Below are 25,701 nucleotides of genomic sequence, written 5' to 3'. Positions count from 1 at the left end.
TTCTTCGATTAAGAATGCTGTAAAAATAGTTAATTGCGATAAACCCTACTCGACGAGTGGCCCGACCTCGAGAGGTGGGTAAGATCCTGTGGGAGGAAAAGATGGCGGAAGCTGATGTGGCTCTTGAATCTAATGGCGGTGGAATCAAGGAGAATTGGACTATTGTCCAAAAGAATGGAAAACGGAGCAAAGAAGCGTACAGTGCTGACAATGTCCCTTATCTTGTGGGAGTACGGTTTGTTAAAGAGGAGCAGTTTATCGCATTACCAATCTTGAATAATCCATTTAAGATATCCAAACTGGTGGAGAGTGCTGGGTAAAGTGAAGGCTGTGAGGATCACGAGACACGGGCTTGTTTAGATTTTTTGGAACTTCTTGGCGGAGGAGTTGCATGAAGTAGTGTCACAAGCCATACCACCCTCTCAGGCCCTACAGCATGAGAAGGGAGATATGGAGATTTTAAGGAAGGACGAAGTGGGCTTTTTGTTTTTGTCCAGGTATTTTTTTATTTGGGTGGATTAAGTTTTCCCTGTCAGGTATGGATATTCTTTTTACCTAGTTTTTTCAACACCATCCAGTTTGTGGCGGCAATTATTTTGTACTATGGCCCATTTATTGCCTTACCTCCATAATTTACAACATTTCCACACACTGTATGTAGATTTTCTATTGTGTTTTTGACTGTACGTTTTGTTAATCCCATATGTAACTCTGTGTTGTTTTTATCGCACTGCTTTGCTTTATCTTGGCCAGGTCGCAGTTGTAAATGAGAACTTGTTCTCAACTGGCTTACGTGGTTAAATAAAGGTGAAATAAAAGAAATAAATACAATTAGGTTGTGAAGAAGAGTGTGCGCCCCCCCCACGTTGAACACGCGCTTTGACGTCATCGTGGGACTGCTGTTCCATCGGGAGAAATGAACGGGCATCATCAGCACAATCCTCTCAGCGCCAATGTAAGTTGTAGCATCTAAATGCACAATATAGTTTGATTGACGAACTATATTATCATTGTGGTGTGAAGAATGTCTATTTTTCTAGTTGTATATTTCCGAAAGAGATGTATTTATGAACTTGTGTTCAACCTGATGCTAACTAGCTAGATGTGGTAGCTAGCTAACGTTAGCTGGCTAACGTTACTCCCACCCAACCTGTTCTATCTCGCTAGCATTAGCTAAGCCAGATAGCCTGTAGCTAGTTAGTGTGGCTGTCTGGGTGCAAGCGATTTACGTTAACGTCAACTTTACTGTCCGGCCATGGGTTAGCTGGCTAGCTACGGCTTGGGTGTGTCAGACAGCATTCAAATATGATCAACCATACATGCCCTTCCATTATCACACATTTCCAGTGAGTAGATGTTACCTATATTGTCATTAAACAAACTAGTTAGCTAGCTAATTACCTAGCCAGTAATAATGGCTAACTAATGTTGAAGTTATTCAGTGTGAGGGTCTGCCAGGGAGGGAGTAGCACGAACGCCACTTAGCCGGTGCAACGTCGGGATGTGCTGCGGTGTAAATCCACTGTCACAAACTACAGCCTACAAACACCGGGTGGGTCAATGTTTTCAGCATGTCTGTGAGATCATTAGCCACACACAACACCTAAAATAGAGTAGCGCATTTTTTTCATGGTATTTGTCTGTTGGCGGGTTATCATTTTAATGAGGCCTGTCCGCGATAGTGCCAGTGGATGTAACATTAGCGATTCAAATCCACACCTATGCTAATGCTAACCATCCAGCTAGCAGGCTCATTCTGATATTAATGCTGGTGCTGTGTTTGGCCACTGACACTGATAGCAGCACAACTCATTTTCAATGCTTGCCAGAAGATACCGAGCCTATCGTCTTTACGCTTGTTTACACTGGGTTCAGAACGCAATCATGGTTACTTTATCAGTATCTATTTGCACATCATCTCTTGCACATCTATCATTCCAGTGTTAATAATAATTGTAATTATTTTGCACTATAGCCTATTTATTGCCTTACCTCCATAACTTGCTACATTTGCACACACTGTATGTATATTTTCTGTTGTATTTTTGACTTTGTTTTGTTTTACCCCATATGTAATTCTGTGTTGTTTTTATCGCACTGCTTTGCTTTATCTTGGCCAGGTCGCAGTTGTAAATGAGAACTTGTTCTCAACTGGCTTACCTGGTTAAATAAAGGTGAAATAAAAACGAGAAAAAAAAACTAAGACACCATGGAGCAGGCGCGAGACATGGGTCGGGAAATGTACCTCAATGAAGGGATGGGATATGCCGCTGCACTCCAAATATTACCTTTATCCACACTGCTTAATCGATAAGATTGAAATACTGCTTGTTTTCCAAGTAAACTGCCCTTTTTGTCCTCATGCTAGCTAGCAGTAGCCACATCAGCCATTATGGAATGGCATGTCTGCATTGAACAACAAAGGAGCTCAAATCAAATTAAAGTTGATTGGTGGCATACACACATTTGTAGATGTTATCGCAGGTGCAGCAAAATACTTGTTTCTAGTTCCAACAGTGCAGTAATACCTAGCAATAATACAATTTAAAATAAACTATACACATATAATCCAGAAATATCAGAAGGAGCAATGTCAGAGACAGGAAAATATAATTGCAACACATGAAGTGTTGGTCCCATGTTTGAGCTGAAATAAAATATCTCTGACATTTTCCATATGCACAAAAAGCCTATTTCTCTAAAATGATGTGCATAAAATAGTTTACATCCCTGTTAGTGAGCATTTCTCCATTGCCCAAATAATTCATCCACCTGACAGGTGTGGCATATCAAGATGCTGATTAAATGGCATGATCATTACACAGGTGCACCTTGTGCTGGGGACAATAAAAGGCTACTCTAAAATGTGCAGTTTTGTCACACAACACAATGCCACAGATGTCTTGTTTTGAGGGAGAGTGCAATTGGCATGCAGACTGCAGGAATGTTCACCAGAGCTGTTGCCAGAGAATGTAATGTGCATTTCTCTACCATAAGCCGCCTCCAACATTGTTTTTGAGAATTTGGCAATATGTCCAAGCAGCCTCAACCGCAGACCACATGTAACCACGCCAGCCCAGGACCTCCACATCCGGCTTCTTCACCTGCGAGATCGTCTGAGACCAGCCACCCGGACTGCTGATGAAACTGAGGAGTATTTATACCTGTAATAAAGCCCTTTTGTGGGAGAAAACACATTCTGATTTGGTGGGCCTGGCTCCCAAGTGGGTGGGCCTATGACCTCCCAGGTCCACCCATGGCTGCGCCCCTCCCCAGTCATGTGAAATCCATAGATTAGGGCCTAATTTATTTATTTTAATTAACTGATTTCCTTATTTGAACTGTAACTCAGTAAAACCATTGAAATTGTTGCATGTTGCGTATTATTATATTTGTGTTCAGTGTGTATATATAATGGTGTATATGAATAGAAAAGGTGTGTACAGCAGTATTTATATAGGATGAGCCATGATTAAAATACAGTATATACAGTGCATTCGGAAAGTATTCAGACACCTTGACTTTTTCCACGTTTTGTTATGTTACAGCCTTATTCTAAAATGGCTTAGTTACACCCCCCCCCCTTTGGGTATGACGCTACAAGCTTTGCACACCTTTATTTGGGGTGTTTCTCCCATTCTTCTCTGCAGATCCTCTCAAGCTCTGTCAGGTTGGATGGGGAGCGTCGATGCACAGCTATTTTCAGGTTTCTCCAGAGATGTTCGATCGGGTTCAAGTCTGGGCTCTGGCTGGGCCACTCAAGGACATCCAGAGACTTGTCCTGAAGCCACTACTGGCTGTCTTGGCTGTGTGCTTCGGGTCATTGTCCTGAGCACTCTGAAGCAGGTTTTCATCAAGGATCTCTCTGTACTTTGCTCTGTTCATCTTTCCCTCGATCCTGACTATTCTACCAGTCCCGTGGATGGTGCCACGTTTCCTCCAGACGTGACGCTTGGTATTCAGGCCAAAGAGTTCAATCTTGGTTTCATCAGACCAGAGAATCTTGTTTCTCATGGTCTGTGAGTCCTTTAGGTGCCTTTTGGCAAACTCCAAGCGGGCTGTCATGTGCCTTTTACTGAGGAGTGGCTTCAGTCTGGCCACTCTACTATAAAGGCCTGATTGGTAGAGTGCTGCAGAGTTCTCCACAGAGGAACTCTTGGTCACCTCCCTGACCAAGGCCCTTCTCCCCCGATTGCGCAGTTTGGCCAGGCCCAGCTCTAGGAAGAGTCTTGGTGGTTCCAAACTTCTTCCATTTAAGAATGATGGAGGCCACTGTGTTCTTGGGGACCTTCAATGCTGCAGACATTTTTTGGTACCCTTCCCCAGATCTGAGCCTTGACACAATCCTGTCTCGGAGCTCTACGGACAATTCCTTCGACCTCATGGCTTGGTTTTTGCTCTGACATGCACTGTCAACTGTGGGACCTTATATAGACGTGTGTGTGCCTTTCCAAATCATGTCCAATCAATTGAATTGACCACAGGTGGACTCCAATCAAGTTGTAGAAACATCTCAAGAATGATCAATGGAAACAGGATGCACCTGAGTCTCATAGCAAAGGGTCTGAATACTTATGTAAATAAGGTATTTCTGTTTTATTTTTAGGGCAGGGTACTGGGCGGAGGCCAGCTAGTGGTGACTGTTTAACAGTCTGATGGCCTGGAGATGGAAGCTGTTTCTCAGCCTCTTGGACCCAGGTTTGATGCACCTGTACTGTCTCCACCTTCTAGATGGTAGAGGGGTGAACAGGCCGTGTCTTGGGTGGCTGAGGTCCTTGATGATCTTGTTCTTCCTGTGACACTGGGTTTTGTAGATGTGCTGGAGGGCAGGCATTGTGCCCCAGGTAATGCTTTGGGCTGACCACTCCACTCTCTGGAGAGCCCTGAGGTTGTGGGCAGTGCAATTGCTGTACCAGACGGTGATACAGCCAGACAGGATGCTCTCAATGGTGCATCTGTAGAAGTTCGTGAGGGTCTTAAGGTGTCCGCATGCTTTCCAGCCGAAACAGTTCGGAAGAGTTTGCACATTTTGTGACGTTTTGGACATCAGTAAGGGTTTTTTCGTCTGTTCGGGCACACATTTTTTTATTTGTCTTAAGTTCGGGAGCCGAAGTCTACGCCCCTTTGTTCGTGATTGGTCAACTGTAGGGATAGTCTTTGTCATTCAATGAGAGACGACTCATTTTCACACACTTTTCCATTGAGAACTATGGCACCAAACATCCTAGTTAGATGTAAAATTGCACGACTAAGATCTCCTCGGCAAAAACGTCCAAATTAATGACATTTCTTGAGTTATCATAGATTAATTCAGACTATTTTGAGGAAATGTACACTGGCTACGGCGTCTCAAAACAGACAAACGGTACTAATGCCGCTTTTTTCTTGTGTTTTAATTTTTTTTTAGCAACAGTCTTTTAAGCACACTTGTTCGGTTCACCTAGCCGACTTCGGCTAGCCGCCAGCCTAACTGAAGCATGCTGATGCCTTTTTAGGGGCCAAGACACATTTCTTCAGTCTCCGGAGGTTGAAGAGGCGCTGTTGCGTCTTCTTCACCACGGTGTCTGTGTGAAGGGACCCTTTCCGGTTGTCAGTGATGCGCACGTCGAGAGACTTGAAGCTGTTGACCCTCTCCACTGTGGCCCCGTTGATGTGGATGAGGTCGTGCTTGCTCTGCTGTCTCCTATAGTCCACGATCAGCTCCTTCGTTTTGTTAACGTTGAGGGAGAGGTTCTTTTCCTGGCACCTCTCCGTCAGGGCTCTCCTCCCTGTAAGCTGTCTCATCGTTGTTGGTAATCAGGCCTACCACTGTTGTCGTCAGCAAACTTGATGATTTGAGTCGGAGACGTGCGTGGCCACGCAGTCAGGGGTAAACAGGGAGTACTGGAGGGGGCTGAGCACACACGCCTGTGGGGCCCCCGTGTTGAGGATCAGTGTGGCTGAGGTCTTGCCTACCTTCACCATTTGGGGTTGGCCCATCAGGAAGTCCAGGACCCAGTTGCACAGGGAGAGGGGTTCATACCCAAGGCCCTGTGCTTAGTGATGAGCTTGGAGGACACTAGAGTGTTGAAGGTTGAGCTGTAGTCGAAATACAGCATTCTTACATAGACATTTCTCTTTTCCAGGTGGGATAGGGCAGTGTGCAGTGCGATATGCGAATTGTAGCGGGTCTAGGGCGTTTTGTAAGGTGGAGGTGATATGGTCCTTAACTAGCCTCTCAAAGCACTTCATCATGATGATGATGATTGGCTGACACTGACATTCCAAAATGGCTGCAGTGGCAACTGCTAGAAAAGGGCAGTTTTCTACTGCTGTGGCTACTGCTAGCTAGCACGAGGACAAAAGGGGCTGATTTCTGGGAAAACTAGCAGTATTTCAATCTTCTCTATGGAGCAGTGTGGATAAAGGTACAATGGCATATCCCATTCCTGCATTGAGGTACGTTTTCCGACCCATATCTCGCGCTGGCTCCACTGTGTCAATGTAAGCATGATTATGTTCCGACCCCAGTGCAGCTCAGTGTACACAAGAGTAACAGTAGGGTCGGTATCTTCTGGCAATTTTAATGCTGAAACAGAAATGGTATAGGATAATTATGTTCATTTTATCTCGAATTATGTAGTCAATTTCTTACCAAGTAGCTTAACATTAGATAGTGTGATTGCATTTAGCTTAGGTGTCTTATTGATAAATAATAAATCAGACTATGATACTTCTGGTTACACAGTCTGAGATTAAAGACATGTTCTGGAACTTTGGCGACTAAGTGTTTTTTAAACCTTCCCTTTTGGGCTGGATGTGTCAATGTGTAGTTCATACACGCATAATCTATGAGCAGAATTACTGTCTTACCTCAATTAGCCACGGAATCCCCAGTTTTAAAGCGACTGTTTACTGGACGTTGTGCAGCGCCATATCCCCTACATTTCCCCCCACATGGGCCAGCCCCCTAGCAATTCGAGTTCAACCAATGAGGTTCAGCCCCTTGCCATTTGAGTGACATCTAGCAAGAGGCACAGCATGCACACACAGCAGAGCGAGAGAGAGCAATGACGTGGTGCACACATCTGCACATATGTGATGTAGTGCGCAATTTTCCGGGACCACTTTTGGCTCGTGAGCGCTACTTTCAGAACTACTGGCTAAAAAGTATAGGTTACAAAAGTACTGGATAATCCCTTCAATGCCATACATTTGTAAACACCTGCAAGACTTCGCTTAGTATGCATGCATCGCGTGCATGTACTTCCATCTTGTATTGCGCACAAGACGGAAGTACATGCACTGCGCATGCTTCAGGTAAAGAGCAACACAGAGACCCGCGTTTTGAAGTCGGTTTAATAATATTTCCTGTGGATATTTTGTCTCATTTCAACCCTCAAGGACAATCAGCGGACAACAGGTAGTGTGAATGAATTTAAATTATATTTTTGTGTCAAATCGGCAATTGGCATCCCATTCCTTACGGGATTAATTGACACAAACAAACAGTACAATGGAGTAAGTTCAAATATAATTTTATTCAAAATTTGCGACAGATGGGACGTATAGGTTTTCGTAAATACAAATGTACGTGACTATGTTGTCGAAGGGACAGCATAGGAATGTAGGGGCTAGGTGTAGCTCAGTTGGTAGAGCATGGCGCTTGCAACGCCAGGGTTGTGGGTTCGATTCCCACGGGGGACCAGTATGAAAAAATGCATGCACTCACTAACTGTAAGTCGCTCTGGATAAGAGCTTCTGCTAAATGACTAAAATGTAAATGGAAATGTAAAATGTGTCTTAAAGCTAGCTAATTACTGGCTGGCTTTGGGCGTAAACAACTTCACATTTCTTGCAGCAAGCAAATTTGATCAATGTCTGATTTAACGTTTATCGGATTAATTTAGCTAACAGCTCTGTTTAGCTTGGCAATCAACTGTCTCCTATTGTAAAAAAAAACACACCCTAGACATTCCATTGATTGGAAAATCTATCTCAGTCACATCACTCTCACTAACTAACGGTAGCTAGTTACACAACAGCTCCTCCCCGGGCACCCAGTGTGGCAGCTCCCTGCACCTCTCCAAAACCAGTGTGTGTGTCTTTCACAGGGGTTGGGTTAAAGCGGAAGTCACATTTCGGTTGTACCTTGTGTGCAATTGACCAATAGTGATCTTGATCTTAATTTAGCTAAGAAATAGCAAGCTCCCAGACATACAGTGTCTTTTAGAAAGTATTCACACATTTTTCCACATTTTTGTTGTTACAGCCTGATTTCTGAAATGGATTAAATTGAGATTTTGTGTCATTGGCTTACACACAATACCCCATAATGTCCATTAATTTCTAAAAACCTGTTTCCACTTTGTCATTATGGGGTATGGTGTGTAGATGGGTGACAAAAAAATAAATATTTAATCCATTTAGAATTCAGGCTGTACCAACAATGTGGAATAAGTCAAGGGGTATGAATACTTTCTGAAGGCGCTGTAGACTACTCGGAGGAGACAGTTGGCTATCTGTAGCCAACTGATTGTGGCTGTTGAACTTATCTCACATGATTTAGCCAGTATAGTATTAGACCTAGCTATTCTAGTGCTTTGCATTGACAGGTAGGTCTATCACACCCCTTGAAGAGTTAGTAATGGTTTGCCTATCCCAGGCCAGTGTCTGTGCACCTGTTTTGTCCTAGTTTTAATGACCGCTAACTGGATTAAGCAGAATGATATGCAGTGCAATAGCCAATTGAATCTGGAGAGCATACCGTATTGATTAGTTTGATAAACCACACTTATGAGTGAGTCACGTGTTTCTGAGTCGAGTCTGAAAGTACAGTATTGTACTGCGGCTAATTGAACTGCGGTGAGATTCTCAAAAGCATATAGATCATATTTACCACTAAGATCATCTAAAGTCAATTGGTAGGCAATGGACAAACCATGGTCTTAATGGTAAAGATGTTCATCTTTATACCCCTGGTGATTTTGAAAACCTGCCCTGACATATTTCTCCACTCTTTCCATTGAAGCATGTGATATTCCTAAACATCAATGGAAACCGTTGACTGAAGAGGAAAGGACATCCCAGTACTTTTATTTGGAAAGAGCGGTTTTGGGAATTTCCTTGGAATATTTAGCCTTTTCCTATGCAGAGAAATCCCAATAGGCCTGCTGATGACTGGAACTCAAGGTATGTGTCCCAGTAGCTTTCCTAAAGCTAGTTTTTGTCAAAAAGGAGGGAATTTCTTTCCCTTATGGAAGATGAGGGAAGAAGGCAGCTCGAGTTAAAAAAAATGTAGAGCCTAACATTGTCGAAGTGGCATTAATGTTTCAGCCATGTTGACGTTCATCAGAATGAAGAATAGCTTTTGGTTGTTGAACAGTGGAAAAAATAGATGAGAAGATCAATGATCAGCAGGCTGACACAGCACATTAAAGGGGAATGGAAACACTTTAGGACGTAAAGCTACACAACAAGATGTATTCAATCCACTAACAGTAAACATGTGTAAAGCCTAGTGTTTCCCTTCCCCTTTAAAGCTGGAATCCTTAATGGTGACACTGCCACGTCCGCTTGGGATAGGCTACTACAACGACAAAGAAGTTACTACAAACAACTAACTCTTGTTTTTTCCCCCTCTGACATTGCACACGCGATAGAACAGCAGAATATGTACTGCACATATTTTTTTACCACGTTGCTCGACGCATCTCGCCTCCATTAGGTCCACATAACAAAAACAATAACAAAGGTGCTGCGGCGGACAGTGACGCTTTTCCCCCTAATGCAGATTCCATCTTTAAGACGTTCTCATCTTGCTGGGCCTTGCTGTAGATGCCATGTGAAAGTAGACTGTTACAGTGAATGGACACAAGTACAGATGTGGTAGATACATTTGCACGCAGCCTCTTATCTATGTACGCACAGGCAGTATAGACTATAGACACACACGTCACACACACACTGGTGTGACCTTGGAAGGCTGAATGCTAGAGGCGGGAGAGTGATAAGCGAGTGTTGGCTGACCCACTTCAGACAGAAAATGTAGTGCCCTAGAGGAGGAAGTGGGACTGGGTGTGTAATAGTGTCATGGTGTGTGAATGTTTGCTACTATGCTCGTCTATGTACTCCTAGCCGTAGATGTTTGAAACTGCAACAGTGGATGTGCATGTTGGACTGCATCTGTGGTGGTAGGTAGTCTGATATTACAATATTAGGCCTTGTGTTCCATTAGCCTATGGGCCAATCTGCTTGTGGCACGGGGTGTTTTATCTATAGGGTGTTTTTGGATGGTTTGGGGGTGCCTGCTTGTTGACAGTGACACACAATATCTGTGCTGAGTCTTGGGATGTCACTCCTCTGTTTGTCTGCTTAATGATGGATGAACAACACCGTTAGACTCACTCATCACTCTGTGTATTACCTTAAGGACACAATGGAACATACACGTCACTATGTGTGTAAGTGTGCACGTCTGTGTGTGTGCAACATGGATGTCACTCTGTGTGTGGGGAACATGCATGTTGCTGTGTGTGTATTTGTGTGTACCTGCTCAACTGTTGGCCACAGCGTCTTCTCATTGAAATCGGGCCTGCACATAGCCATACCTTTCAGTATGGCTTGCAATAAGTCGAACATGGGGTGAGATGAGGGAGGGGAACGTGAAAACACATTGGGGGACTTTCAGTGATAGGCAAGGAGAATGCAGATATGACCACTGTTGACACTTTTTTTAGGTCAGGTATTAGTTAGAGCAAGGGTTTGAATAGTTTCTCGCTGTAGGCGAGATTAGCCATAGTGGTACACCAGTGTTGGGTTAATGTTACAGGGTTTGTGTTATAGCTATGAGGAAGGGACTTTCTCAAATGAAGCAATCTCTCAATCCTATCCATTTGGGATACTTTCCCTCCATGCTAGTAATGTTTTCTCTATTATGTTTTGGGTGTTGCAGGATGCAAAGAGAAACTGCCTGCATAACACAACCTCCTAATGTGAGGGAAATACTGGTGATGTATCATCATTTCAGAGTGGGTAGGGAGTTGTCAGTGGTGCCAATAAACTGGTGGTGACTGAATTCTTTCACCTTTCCTCTTCCTTAGTTTTGTGCTGATTGGGCAAATGCTGCCACATAGGCCCGTGATTGGTGGAGTTGAGGGTCACTGACGGGCACTTAAGGGTGGGTGATATGAAAAAATAATAATATCACAATATTTTCCACTGTCCTGACGATAACGATATAATATCACGATATACTTTTAAAAAATGTTTTAACATTTTATGAGCCCTTCAAAGTTAAATGACTGTTTTACTTCTGTGGTAAACCTGTGCAAACATGAAACATAAACAAAGGTATATGAGTTAAATAAATATTTAAAGTAGTCAGGATGTAAACTTTTTCCTGCCAAATATAAGAAGTGCTGTCTTTTTTCAGCATAACACCAGTCATTATGAATTCAAGTTGTAAAAACCTTTTCAAATTAACTTCAAGCATTAACCAGACAGTCTGTATGTTTCTCAGTTCAGCATGTAACAATTCACTGCCTCCCTCTTCACAAGTTCCGTGCCAGGAACACCAGCCTATTGACCGTTTCTGGCTTCAAAGTTGCCCTGTGGCATGTGACCACATTGCCCCCAGTGCTAAATGCTCTCTCAGAGGGCAAACTTGTGGCACGGATGCATACGTATTTCTTTGTCAGACAACTCAATTGTGGGAAGTTGGATGCATGAACTCGCCACCACTCCAAAGGATCAGCCTCACTGTCTGCTGCCATCATCTGAGTGTAGCTGTCTAGCTCTTGCTCGATGACCTGTCTCTGGGTTCTTACGGCAGGTGCACTACTGGTTTTCTTAAAGAAGCTCCAAAGGCTCTTGGACTTATTTGCTGATTGTGGAGCAGTGGCAGCTTCTTTCTCTCTCTCACTCACTCTGGTCCTCTTCAAAAGAGAAGTCTCCCATGGCTGTGTTCCCTACCAGGAGGGCATCTGTCTCGGAGGCAGCTCTCACGTTCACCTCCACCAGCTTCTCAGTGGTCTTGAACCTTGGGTCCAGGAAGGTAGCCATGGTGAGCAGCTAATCTGTTTCAGGGTCAGTGTATTTGTCATTCAGGTAATTGAGGACCCTCATCTTAATCTCTCCGGTCAGTTTGGCTTCGCCCTCATTTGATTTCAGAACCTCCTTCTTTAACAAATGGAGAACCGGCTTCAGATAGGACACACTCACGTATGTCTCTCCTGACAGGGCATCTGTGAAATCCTGGAGGGGCTTAAGTGCTGCCGTGATAGATTCAATGACCTCAATGTCTTGCCAGGAGGGTGCAAGGTGACGTGTTTTTTTGCCTGCTGCCAGGACTCGTGTGATGGCCTTTTCCTACTCCAGGACTCTTTCCATCATCTGCAGTCGAGATCCCCACCTTGTCGGGGATTCCGTGATGAGCTTGTGGAGGGGCAGGCTCAGTTTATCCTGTGCACTTGTCAGGGCCTTCTGCTTCTTCCAACTATAGGAAAATGTGCTGACCACTTTCTTGCACACTCCTGTGGCCCGGGAAACCTGAGGTTCGTTTTGGACACTCCTCTCTGCAAAATAAAATTGTGAAAAATAATTACATATGAATCCCAATTATTCAATAGAAATAACATAGCATCTGCTGTAATTACAACAATTTACTTCATGGACACTGGACATGATTACAAATGTAATCCATCTATAGATTTACAAACAACTGTTGTGATTGAGAGCTATGTTGCTTTAGAAAACGGGATCATTTATTGGGTAGGCTATTATTGAATGATAGATTCAAATATTGAAACCATAGGCTAATGTATCAATTATAAATAAAATCAATGTAATCCACGTAATGTTTGGATATTGCACACATTTACAAATTACAAATATTCTAGATTTGCATAGCTGTATATATCCGGCTTAACGTATAAAAAGTATCAGGCAGTGTAGTCAGCTCTAACTTTAAACAGAGGAGATAAGGAATACAACAGTTATTCTGTATTTTATGTTGTTTTTAAGTGACGTTATATTTCTACCTTGCTCTGTGTTTTGGACGTTGAAACTTACCAATAGCAATGTGTAGCCTTGTGTCCGAAACACCCTAGTCTTGTCCATTTGTTCAGCTCCAATGCTTTGACCATGTTCAATCCGCTGTCGGTAGTCATACATACTTGAGGAGACTCTTTCAAGCCCAAGGATGAAAGTGCCTCCCTCAGCCCAGCTGCAATTATTTCTCCGGTGTAGTCGTCTGGGAAATTCGAGGTCTGAAGGCATTTGCTTTGCAGATTCCAGTTTCGTCAATGTAATGAATCGTGAGGCTAATGTATGGCTCTGTGGTCCGGCTTGACCATAATTTTTATAATTTTTTTCACCTTTATTAAGTCGGCAGTGGTAGAGAAGAATGCAGCGTTACGGATTTCGTTGGCAGCTGTGTCCCGACATGCTGTATAGAGTTCTGGCAGACATGTTTTGCTGAAGTATTTACGGCTTGGGATGTCGTATTTTGGGACTAGAGTTCGAATCAACTTTCTGAAACCATCTTTCTCCACAGTTTGAATTGGTTCCATGTCTTTCGCTATGTGATACCTAATTGCACTCGTTTTCTCATTCCATTTCTTGCTCTTCTTGTCATAGGGAGTACCACTAACGAATGATGCCTTGAGTGACAGCTGAGTGCGGGTCTGGCTTGAAGATGTCTTGGGACTTGCTCTGCTGCTCCGGGGATTTGTAGCACGCATTCTGGTAGATTCTTCATATTCGCGCACATGCAGGTTTTCAGGTGGTGAAAAAGATTGCTGGTGTTTCCACCTTTGGCTAGCACAATGCGTCGACACAACTTACACAGTACTGTTTGTTGGTCGAGGTCGGATATCTTAAAGCCAAACCAGTTCCAAACGACAGACGAGGCCCCCTTTTTTCGAACCAATTCTTCCTCGTCCTGCAAATCAACCTCAATAGCTTTATTTTCCTTGTCTTCAGTCATCCTCAATGCTTGATTCTCTGCAGTTGCGCATGCTTGTTTGTTGACTTTGATTGGCAGGCAGATTGCGTGTAACGTCCATGCTTCTAGTTTTTTTTCTTTGCTAAAAAAAGGCTATGTTTCTAGTAAAATAAACAATTTGAACTAGCCTAATAGGCTGTATCACTCGACAGAAATTCTGAACGGAAAAAAACCCTGCCTTTATTTCATACATAAATGTATCATGATATGGCAAAATCCATATCATGGCACAACGTCATACCGGTATTCACATTGTGTCCCAAACGGCAACCTAGCTGCTATATTGTAAGGAATAGGGTGCCATTTGTGATGTGACCACTACAAGAAAGGGGCTCCATTAGGTTATTGACGTCGTCTGCTAGTCAGCGTCTCTCAAGCTTTTTGTCATGATGCATCAATGTACAGTGGGGAAAAGAATTATTTAGTCAGCCACCAATTGTGCAAGTTCTCCCACTTAAAAAGATGAGAGAGGCCTGTAATTTTCATCATAGGTACACGTCAATTATGACAGACAAATTGAGGAAAAAAAATCCAGAAAATCACATTGTAGGATTTTTTATGAATTTATTTGCAAATTATGGTGGAAAATAAGTATTTGGTCACCTACAAACAAGCAAGATTTCTGACTCTCACAGACCTGTAACTTCTTCTTTAAGAGGCTCCTCTGTCCTCCACTCGTTACCTGTATTAATGGCACCTGTTTGAACTTGTTATCAGTATAAAAGACACCTGTCCACAACCTCAAACAGTCACACTCCAAACTCTACTATGGCCAAGACCAAAGAGCTGTCAAAGGACACCAGAAACAAAATTGTAGACCTGCACCAGGCTGGGAAGACTGAATCTGCAATAGGTAAGCAGCTTGGTTTGAAGAAATCAACTGTGGGAGCAATTATTAGGAAATGGAAGACATACAAGACCACTGATAATCTCCCTCGATCTGGGACCCGTGGGGTCAAAATTATCACAAGAACGGTGAGCAAAAATCCCAGAACCACACGGGGGGACCTAGTGAATGACCTGCAGAGAGCTGGGACCAAAGTAACAAAGCCTACCATCAGTAACACACTACGCCGCCAGGGATTCAAATCCTGCAGTGCCAGACGTGTCCCCCTGCTTAAGCCAGTACATGTCCAGGCCCGTCTGAAGTTTGCTAGAGTGCATTTGGATGATCCAGAAGAGGATTGGGAGAATGTCATATGGTCAGATGAAACCAAAATATAACTTTTTGGTAAAAACTGAACTCGTCGTGTTTGGAGGACAAAGAATGCTGAGTTGCATCCAAAGAACACCATACCTACTGTGAAGCATGGGGGTAGAAACATCATGCTTTGGGGCTGTTTTTCTGCAAAGGGACCAGAACGACTGATCCGTGTAAAGGAAAGAATGAATGGGGCCATGTATCGTGCGATTTTGAGTGAAAACCTCCTTCCATCAGCAAGGGCATTGAAGATGAAACGTGGCTGGGTCTTTCAGCATGACAATGATCCCAAACACACCGCCCGGGCAACGAAGGAGTGGCTTCGTAAGAAGCATTTCAAGGTCCTGGAGTGGCCTAGCCAGTCTCCAGATCTCAACCCCATAGAAAATCTTTGGAGGGAGTTGAAAGTCCGTGTTGCCCAGCGACAGCCCCAAAACATCACTGCTCTAGAGGAGATCTGCATGGAGGAATGGGCCAAAATACCAGCAACAGTGTGTGAAAACCTTGTGAAGACTTACAGAAAACGTTTGACCTGTGTCATTGCCAACAAAGGGTATATAACAAAGTATTGAGAAACTTTTGTTATTGACCAAATACTTATTTTCCACCATAATTTGCAAATAAATTCATTAAAAATCCTACATTGTGATTTTCAGGATTTTTTTTTCTCATTTTGTCTGTCATAGTTGACGTGTACCTATGATGTAAATTACAGGCCTCTCCCATCTTTTTAAGTGGGAGAACTTGCACAATTGGTGGCTGACTAAATACTTTTTCCCCCACTGTATCAGAGACCTCTACTGCTCTGCTCTGAGCTCTCTTTAGTAATCTGGATGGAGTCATCACTGTGAGGTTTTCCACACATCTTCATGTCATAGTTTCACATTTTGAGTGTGCACTGGGCAGTGAAGATATTTGCTGTTATGATAAGGACTGCTCCTCCTTCTAGAATACATTTTAGAAGTCACTGAAGAGCCTCAGTGTGTGTGTGTATACAGGTCTCTTTGATTCTGTGCAGTTTATACATGGCTGATTGAGCGTGAGTCAGTGTGCCGCTATGCCAGCATCATTTATTTGTATCTCTTCGTTGGTTCCAATTTGATAGTGATTTTCCTCTCATGTTTACCACCTCCTCCTCCGCAGCAGCCAACCCTGAGCTGTGAGTCAGAAGAGGAGAAGCTGGACGGATGGTAAGCTCTTTTTCTCTCGCTCTGTTTCTACTCTTTCTTGTCAACTGTTTCTTCTTGCTCTCTCCTTTTCCCTCTCGCTTTCTTCCTCCAAATCTCTCTCCCTCCCCTCCCTTTATCCCACTCTCTCTTTCGATCTATCTATGCTGTTGATAAGCGAAAGATAGTCTTTATATAAAGGACTCTCTGAGCTCAGCTCTGACAGCCCCGCTCACAGCTCCATGTTTGATTCTGAGGCCAAAGCTCTCTACAGGGAGAACATGGTGCAATTCTCGGTGCCTCCGGCAGATAAGACCACCTGATAAAACTATATATTAATTAATATTTTAGTGCTCACTCACCATCCTTTTAATATTATTTAGCTACTATAATTTTAAACTCATTCGAAATCCTAAAAGGATACATGGTTTCTTTCACCCATTTAGTAAAGAAATAGTTTCTGAAATGCTGTGTGTCTTATATTAGACAACAATGTAAAAGGACGGTCTGAGTGTCACTTAGGCCTACTGTCTGAGTGAATAATTAAGGCAATGTTTTTTAGCCTCTGCCTGACCAGGGAACCACAGATTAGGCTAGTTAACCCAGGTCCTGTGACGTGACACGCTTTTGTCCTCTAAAAGTGAATTTGCAGTCTGATACACTAAAGTGCCACAGTGACAGTATCTATGGAAACTGTACAATAAACCCCAGCATTTCAGAAATTATGTTTTTGGAAAATAATTAATTTAGCATGACACCCATCATTGCTGTAGATTAGGCTAGTACAGTAGAGTTGTTTAGCATGACACCCATCATTGCTGTAGATTAGGCTAGTACAGTAGAGTTGTTTAGCATGACACCCATCATTGCTGTAGATTAGGCTAGTACAGTAGAGTTGTTTAGCATGACACCCATCATTGCTGTAGATTAGGCTAGTACAGTAGAGTTGTTTAGCATGACACCCATCATTGCTGTAGATTAGGCTAGTACAGTAGAGTTGTTTTGTAAGTGGGTTTAGCCATATCAGACGTTGTGGTTTGGTTCATAGGATTTCTCTGAGAACATTTACTAATATTGCCATTAAGAATATTTGGACATAATAAAACAATTTGAGTCAACTAATAACTCAAGCCTCAATGTCTCAAAGCCGACCCTAGTTCAACGACTGTCTGCTCCTTTGTGTAATCATAGTTTTAATTCTGCTACTTTCTTATGTCTTGTCCACTCACTGCTGCATGTCATAATCCATTTTATTTTCCTCCTTGTGTTAGACGAGCATGACTTTGAGCCAATCTGCAGATGCATGCACAGGGCCCAGTGCCATCCCCCCTGCTTCCTGGCTTTGAAGCTGCCTCTGAGAGGGGGTGTGGTGTTGGGACGTAGCTAGACCCTCGCACCCCCAGTGTTGACCCTGTGGCTGAGCGTCAGCCTGGCGCCCCCTGATGGATCAGGCTAGCAGTGAGCAGAGTCCTGAGGAGCCGGAAGTGGGAGGCCGGGCAGATCCGGAGGTGGGCCGGCGGGCGTCTGAGTCGGAGCACGGCCTGTCCAAAATCACCCACAATGCACTGGAGAACATGGGCGCGCTGGGCCACGGCCTGAAGCAGCTCTTCCAGCCGCAACGCCGGCGCTCGTCCGTCTCCCCGCACGACGCCGCCGCCTCCTTCTCTACGGGCGGGCCCGCCCCTGAGCCCCCGGACGGTGGGGGGCCAGAGGTTGGGGACGCTCCCGCCCCCTTGCCGCCCGGTCCGGACTCTGACCCCCATGCTACTTCCTCCGCTCCCCCTGCAGCTCTGAGCCGCGTTCTGCAGCAGATCAGAAGTGCGCCCCCAATGATGAAGCGAGGGACCAGCCTGCAGAGCCGCCGCAGCAAGACTGGGGGGACCGGGGACCCCCCTCAGAAAGGCAGCCCCCAGATCCACCGGAGGAGTACCCAGGAGGTGATGCTGCTGCAGGCTGGCCGCCCGCGTTCCTCCTCCACCACGGACACGCTCACCAGCCCTGCCCTGGCCGACATGCTGCTCACATCCGGGTACCACTCCACTGAGGAGCCTGACCGGGTGAGTTTAACCCTAACCCTAACCCCAACCCTGGCAGACATGCTGCTCACCTCCAGGTACCACTCCACTGAGTAGACTGACCATGTGAGATTAAACTAGGGGACCTACCCACTGGGACAGACAGGCCACTGCAAAGCTTTTTACGTAAATAAAAAACAAGCTGCTACTACTATAGAAACAGAAGAAATGGAAGCACAGTTGGAAGGTCAGAATTCATGACTTCTTGTAATTAAATTAAATTGGTCAGATTTCGGCTAACTGGCTTGCTGTCCTCTGGATGTTATTGGATGAAGGAGTGAAAGGCGCTGTCAGGGCTGGCGGGTCAGAGAGAGCAATAGTGTGTGTGTGTGTAGGTGACTATGTGCTCTAAGCTTTTCTATATTTAGCTGTGGCCTGTGGCTGTCTCCAAGTGTACTTTAGGTCAGCCAGCGAAGGCTTGCCTTGCAGGCCAAAACAAGCTCAAAGTTTGAAGAACGTATCGTTGCCTTACATCATTGACACTGTTCTATAGCCCTCAAGATATAAAATGGTCCTCACTGGAATTTCTCACATCCATTGAAATGTGTAATGTGCAATATTTTGGCAATGAATGAATACTGACTTGTAGCAGGTAAATGATCAAATCCTTTCAAAGTCCTTTACACTGTTAGGCTTGAGTGTTGAACTCATAGACAACTAGTAGAGCTAGCCCCTTATTGTGTCTGAGGTATACCCATCATGCACAGTGCATATCCCTGGCAGTCATCTCACAATGCTTGATGACACCACCAAGCCTTTTGAGAAGTATGGGTATGAATCTGACTGTTGGATGGATAAAGCTGTCTGTTGCACCAACAGTAGATAGTAATCACCAAACTGTGTATACTGCAATCAACTGTCCTTACAAGAGCAGCTATCAGCCTAGGGTCTAACTAGCATCGGGACGTGGCTGTGGTTGAGTGACTCAGTCGACAGTCTGTCATTCTTAGAGAGAGCAACAGTCCTGTCTACTGCCTGGCTGTTACACAAGCTGTCTGAGCTGACACTGACAGTGATGGAAAGGGGGATGTACTCGCAACCCCACTGTGGTGGCCTACGTCTTTCCCAACTCCCAAGAACAGCACAGAACCCCTCTCTGCACAGTTGATTCTCTTCTGACCTCTAACACTGCCGTTCCAGAATCTGTTTATAGCACATTTATTTGAGAACATACAGTGCCTTCAGAAAGTATTCACACCCCTTTACTTTTTCCACATTTTGTTGTTACAGCCTGAATTTTAAATGGATTACATTTAGATGTGTCACTGATCTACACACAATACCCCATAATGTGTAATTTTGTTTGTAGAACATTTTAGAAATTAATACAAAATTAAAAGCTGAAATGTCTTGTCAACAAGTATTCAAGCCCTTTGTTATGGCAAGCCTAAATAAGTTTAGGAATAAAAATGTGCTTAACAAGTTACATGGACTCATTCCATGTTCAATAAAAGTGGTTAACACGATTTGTAATAATGACTGCATCTATGTACCCCATACATACAATTATATGTAAGGTCCCTTAATTGATTAGTGAATTTCAATCACAGATTCAACCACGAAGACCATGGAGGTTTTTCAATGCCTCGCAAAAAATGGCACTGAAGATGTGTAAAAGAATGTTTATATAATAAAGCAGACGCTGAATATCCCTTTGAGCATGATGAAGTTATTAATTAGGCTTTGGATGGTGTATCAATACAACCAGTTACTACAAAAATACAGGCGTCCTTCCTAACTCAGTTGCCGGAGAGGAAGGAAACTGCTCAGGGCTTTCACCATGAGGCCTATTGTGATTTTAAAACAGAGTTTAATGGTTGTGATATGAGAACTGAGGATGGATCAACAACATTGTAGTTACTCCACAATACTAACCTAAATGACAGTGAAAAGAAGGAAGCCAAAACAAGCATCCTGTTTGCAACAAGGCACTTAAGTAATACTGCAAAAAATGGGGCAAAGAAATTAACATTTTGTCCTGAATACAAAGTGTTATGTTTGGGGCAAACACAACACATTACTGAGTACCGCTCTTCATATTTTCAAGCGTTGTGGTGGCTGCATCATGTTATGGGTACGCTTGTCATCGGCAAGAACTAGGGAGTTATTTAGGATAAAAATAAGCAGAATACAGCTATAAACACAGGCAAAATCCTAGAGGAAAACCTTGTTCAGTCTGCTTTCCAATAGACACTTGGAGACATTCACCTTTCAGCAGGACAATAACCTAAAACACAAGGCCAAATCTACACTGGAGTTGCTTACCAAGACGACATTGAATGTTCCTGAGTGGCTTAGTTACAGTTTTGACTTAAATCGGCTTGAAAGTCGCTGTCTAGCAATGATCAAGAATCAATTTGACAGAGTTTAAAGAATTTAAAAAAAGATAATGAAATATATTGTACAATCCAGGTGTGGAAAGCTCTTAGAGACTTACCCAGCTCTTAAAGACTCACAGCTGTAATCACCGCCAAAGGTGCTTCTACAAAGTATTGACTCAGGGGTGTGAATACTTATGTAAATTAGATATTTCTGTATTTAATTTTCAATAAATTAACTAACATTTCAGAAAACATGTTTTCACATTGCAATTATGGGGTATTGTGTGTAGATGGGTGAGACATTTTTTTATTTCATCCATTTTGAATTCAGGCTGTAACACAACAAAATGTGGAATAAGTCAAGGGGTATGAATACTTAAGGCACTGTGTAAAAAATAAATAAAACAAATGCTTGAGCCTTTGTCATCTTCAGAGTTATGTATGAGGTGACACACACACACAGTCTGTATGGCATCCCTGTTTGATGGATTACTGCTCAGATTATACACATGGATTCCTCTGGGTTAATATATGAAAGGTATGTCCCAGCTGTTTTACACATTATAGGAAACCAGTCTGAGTATAATGGTAGGTAACAGATAACCTTATGATTATAGGGTGTTGGTATTGGCTGGTTTATTATGTTAGTGTTCTAGTTTCATATACATACAAGGTCTGATGGGGGGCGAAGACAAGTTGCTTCAACCACATCAAATAGTAAACCTTGCTAGTGACCGTAGCAACTGGAGGAAGCTTGTGGTCGACTGTTTTGCAGCCTGATGATGATAGTTTTTGAAATGATGAAACTCAATACTGTTGATATAATAGGCCTTCCTCTTCCAGCTCTTTTTACACTCTTCCTCAATCTCACACGACAGTCTCTGATCCCTTCTTTACATCCTCCCTTTATCTTCACTTCCTCATTACTCTCTCTCTTTCCTTGATCAGCTGGATCGTCTGGACGGCTCCGGCCCGGCCGTATCGCCCAACGCTATTTCCTATGGAGCCGATGGCTACGGGCTGGACTCAGTGGACAGCACCCCCGACCCCCAGCGCACCAAACAGGCCATCGCCCAGCTGCAGCAGAAGATCCTCAAGCTCACAGAGCAGATCAAGATCGAGCAGAGGGCCAGAGACGACAATGTGGCTGAGTACCTGAAGCTAGCTAATAACGCAGACAAGCAGCAGAGTGCCCGCATCAAACAGGTGTTTGAGAAGAAGAACCAGAAATCAGCCCAGACCATCCAGCAACTGCAGAGGAAGTTGGAGCACTACCACCGCAAGCTGAAAGAGGTGGAGCAGAACGGGATCCCCCGTCAGCCCAAAGACGTGCTCAGAGACATGCACCAAGGCCTCAAGGACGTGGGCGCCAAGGTTAGTGCTGTTATGAACATTTTAATCACATTTACTTTCCCTGTGAGCTGTTTTGTTAGTCATCCCGCTTATTTTTCACCACTGTCATACTCATTTCTACCACTGCATCTGCTAATGTGAGTACTACCACCACCAAAGTATAATTTGTGTGGTCTTAGCCACCTGTCCTTGACTCCTTTACAGAGTGGTTAGCAGTACACAGCTTCTAACAGATTCCTATCAACAGAATTCAATAGAACACATGTAGAATACGTATCTCTCAGACCTGGGTTCAAAAATAGTATTTGAAATCATTTATAATGCTTTAGCTGGGCTTGATTGAGCATGATTGGCACAATGGAACCAATAGAATAGTTGCAAAACATCATACCCGGTCACTCTGTTTGAACCCAGATCTAGTATCTCTGTCCCTGTCCATTAAGTAAGGGATAAACGCAGATGTTCTGTAGATAACCTTGGAAATAATGGACGACTTTGCGGAGTTCATTTTTCCAAGTTAATGTACATAACGAAGGCATTTATCCCGCTTTTACCACAGTTTCCAAAGAAAACAATACTAAAGCACACATTTACCGGTAGAAATACAATTGTTTTGTTTATTTACTTCCTCATCTTTTGGTTGCTAGGGACGTGACCCAGTTGTTCGTTCTATATGTTCCGTTGCCATGCTCGCTGGCTAACACAGGCATGACATCTGCAGCCAGAATAACAGCAAAGTAGCTGCATTTGTGTTTATTTAAGCTGTTTTCTATTGACATTAATTAAGATATATCCATAACAATGATGCCCGATTTTTGCCTGGCATAGCTATAAAAGTTTGCCTTCTCGTCAGGACACTCAACACTGTTCATTACGAGGAGATTGCATTGCAAATCAAACACTAGGCTAGAAGCTATCTAAATCGTTTGTTGCTAGCAAACCTGCCAATATGACAACCAAATTCAAAAATACCTGTTGCTGAAAACAGCTGGTCAAACTACAAACGTGGGAGGATTTGACAGCATAGCGCCACTTGCGTCATGACTGCAACAGTAGGGACCAGAGAAATTCATGTTCATCACTCACCATGTTAGTTCATCAGATGTTTCTCTGCAAAAACAAATAAATACCAGCTAGCTACAGTTTTTCCTCGTCGGACCTGTGTTTACAATGTATCCAATTTCGGTTTGAGTGGTTGTTGGTTTAGCTTTTTGTAACTTTGTAGCAAGTACAGTCTGCATGTGTAGGCGCATATTGCGTCATGAATGCAAGGTGTCCCGATTTTATCTTTTTCCAACTGTCCTGTTATCTGGTTTTAATGTCCATTCTAGAATGCCCTTCTAGCCAATCGGAAACGAGTATTCAACAATGCTGTGGTATAATCTCCTTTAATTCCCACCTTAGTCCCCACCCCAGTTAGTAACTGACCTGTCTTTCCCTACAGGTGACCGGTGGCCTCTCCAGCTTCTCCCATGCCACTCACTCTGCAGCCGGGGCCGTGGTGTCCAAGCCCCGAGAGATCGCCTCCCTCATCCGCAACAAGTTTGGCAGCGCCGACAACATTTCGTCCCTGAAGGACTCCCTCGACGAACCCCAGGAGGATGGTCACGGTCTGGGGGGGGCTTCCAGCCCCAAGTACGGCAGTGAGGACGACTGCTCTAGCGCCAGCTCCGGCTCGGCGGGGGCCAACAGCATCCCCGGGGGCCTGCCCAGCTCTATTAAGGGTCTTAACATCCTGGAGCCCGGCCAGTCATTGGGCTTGGACACGCTGCTCCACGAGGTGCAGGAGCTCCGGGACAACCAGGGTCGGCTGGATGAGTCGTTCGACAGCTTGAAGAGTCACTACCAGAGAGACTACACCATGATCATACAGGCCTTGCAGGAGGAGAGATACAGGTAGCCAGCCACTGCCACACACAACCTCGCAGGTACTACATACTCTTTACCAAGTCCTCATTTACAAAGGACACTGAATGTCACTAATACGCATGTGATAACCTGAAATCTGCAGGTATTTACCACCCCTCACTGCACTCAGCACTTGCTCAAATCGCTCATAAATGCAAACCTCTTTTGTTATTAAACCCTTTCCATTCAAAATAATGTATTATTCTCACTCAGCAACAGCAAACATCTCCACCATCTTCATGAAAGGAAGTGTGTGATCGGTACATGACCTCTGTGTGTCTCCAGGTGTGAACGTCTGGAGGAGCAGCTCAACGACTTAACAGAGCTCCACCAGAATGAGATCCTTAACCTGAAGCAGGAGCTGGCCAGCATGGAGGAGAAGATCGCCTATCAGTCTTATGAGAGAGCTAGAGACATTCAGGTAGGTTGTTCCTCCAGTACTTGAAGGAAGGATTATACTTGACTTTTAGCTCCAAAGGGCCTCAACAGTGCGTCTCCAGTGAACCCAAGGTGTATTCTTAGTCTGGGACATTTTTTGTACTATTATCTTGCTACATGGTACAGTAGATGTGTTTCACACTGTGATCCATGGTCTTCTCAATGATATGTGGTACAGTAGTTATGTCTAGCCATGTTTGTGCTGAAGTGTGTTGTTGACATGCCACACTGTGTGAACCGTCTCTCCCCTCCCCCGTGTAGGAGGCGTTAGAGGCGTGCCAGACGCGTATCTCCAAGATGGAGCTGCAGCAGCAGCAGCAGCAGGTGGTCCAGCTAGAAGGCCTGGAGAACGCCACGGCCCGGACCCTGCTGGGCAAGCTCATCAACGTGCTGCTAGCCGTCATGGCCGTGCTCCTGGTGTTCGTCTCCACCGTGGCCAACTGCGTGGTGCCCCTGATGAAGACGCGTAGCCGCACCTTCTCCACGCTGCTCCTTGTTGTCGTCCTCGCCTTCCTCTGGAGGAACTGGGAGGTCATCTCCCAGTACTTGGACCGCTTCCTGCTGTCCCCGAGTTGACCTGCAGGGGGGCTTCTCTTAATGAACGACAAATGGAGGCAACGGAGCTCTTGTAACAATGAGGGACGGTGACGAGGGGACTAACTAACCCATGCACTGCCTCTGATGCAACTGTAGTGGCGCCAGGCCAGCATAATGGGCGGGGCTTAGTGGAAAGGAGGAGCCAGGATAACTGCACACCTTTATTTCTCTCCAAGGAGTGAATTTGTTTACACGTGGAAGATGTTTGAGTTTTCTGTTTTAGAATTGATACAAGTGGTATTGAATTTGTTTCTTGCTCTCATTAAAACAGATTGAGGGCTCTCTCATGGCTGGATTTGGATAATGAACAGCTGGCATTTTGCTGATCCACATGGCTAGTGTCCTCCCTGTTCTCTAACTCTAAAATCTCTCCCTTTTCTTACTCCAATGTTTGTCCCTCTTCTCGATCACCCCATTGCTTGTCTTTCTGGGAGGATCGATGGACAAAATCAAACTGGAGCCTTGAGCAGTGTGTTTTATATGGACGAGCTGGAATATGCTAGAGAAGACTGCCCTCTTGGTCCTGCCCCCTGCAGAAACGAACTAATCTATGAACATACTTGAAGAGCTGTAACAATGCTCACTGTGCTTCCATTAGTGACAGTGAAATAGTACTTTATTTTTTTAAACAAATAAACATGCTGTTTTCAAAAATGAA

The 25,701-nt window shown here is 44.2% G+C and overlaps 1 protein-coding gene across 4 annotated transcripts; it reads left to right on the top strand.

Annotated features, from left to right (window-relative positions):
* Positions 1-211: 211 nt before the first annotated feature.
* LOC121578089 (transmembrane and coiled-coil domains protein 1-like) lies at positions 212-25,701 on the top strand. Of its 4 annotated transcripts, XM_041892193.2 has the most exons (9): positions 212-536; positions 754-955; positions 9,011-9,171; positions 16,329-16,375; positions 17,623-18,408; positions 21,696-22,121; positions 23,545-23,996; positions 24,294-24,429; positions 24,708-25,701. In XM_041892193.2, exons 5-9 carry the CDS (start codon positions 17,794-17,796, stop codon positions 25,020-25,022), a joined length of 1,944 nt encoding a protein of 647 aa, XP_041748127.1. In that variant the 5' UTR covers positions 212-536; positions 754-955; positions 9,011-9,171; positions 16,329-16,375; positions 17,623-17,793; the 3' UTR covers positions 25,023-25,701. The 4 variants fall into 4 exon arrangements, with proteins under 4 accessions (XP_041748127.1, XP_041748126.1, XP_041748129.1 ...); XM_041892192.2 differs by lacking the exon at positions 9,011-9,171; XM_041892195.1 differs by lacking the exons at positions 212-536; positions 754-955; positions 9,011-9,171 and adding an exon at positions 10,045-10,172.

Source organism: Coregonus clupeaformis, chromosome 12, assembly GCF_020615455.1.
Source record: "Coregonus clupeaformis isolate EN_2021a chromosome 12, ASM2061545v1, whole genome shotgun sequence".
Classification (NCBI taxonomy): Eukaryota; Metazoa; Chordata; class Actinopteri; order Salmoniformes; family Salmonidae; genus Coregonus; species Coregonus clupeaformis.
Note: the sequence above shows the minus strand (reverse complement) of the source record. Positions and strands in the feature narration are given on the sequence as shown.

Excerpts from the sequence above, each read along its gene's own strand:
- LOC121578089 (XM_041892192.2), top strand. The coding sequence starts at position 17,794 with ATGGATCAGGCTAGCAGTGAGCAGAGTCCTGAGGAGCCGGAAGTGGGA. Across the intron at positions 18,409-21,695 it reads CCACTGAGGAGCCTGACCGG|CTGGATCGTCTGGACGGCTC; the intron begins GTGAGTTTAACC and ends TTCCTTGATCAG. Across the intron at positions 23,997-24,293 it reads TTGCAGGAGGAGAGATACAG|GTGTGAACGTCTGGAGGAGC; the intron begins GTAGCCAGCCAC and ends GTGTGTCTCCAG.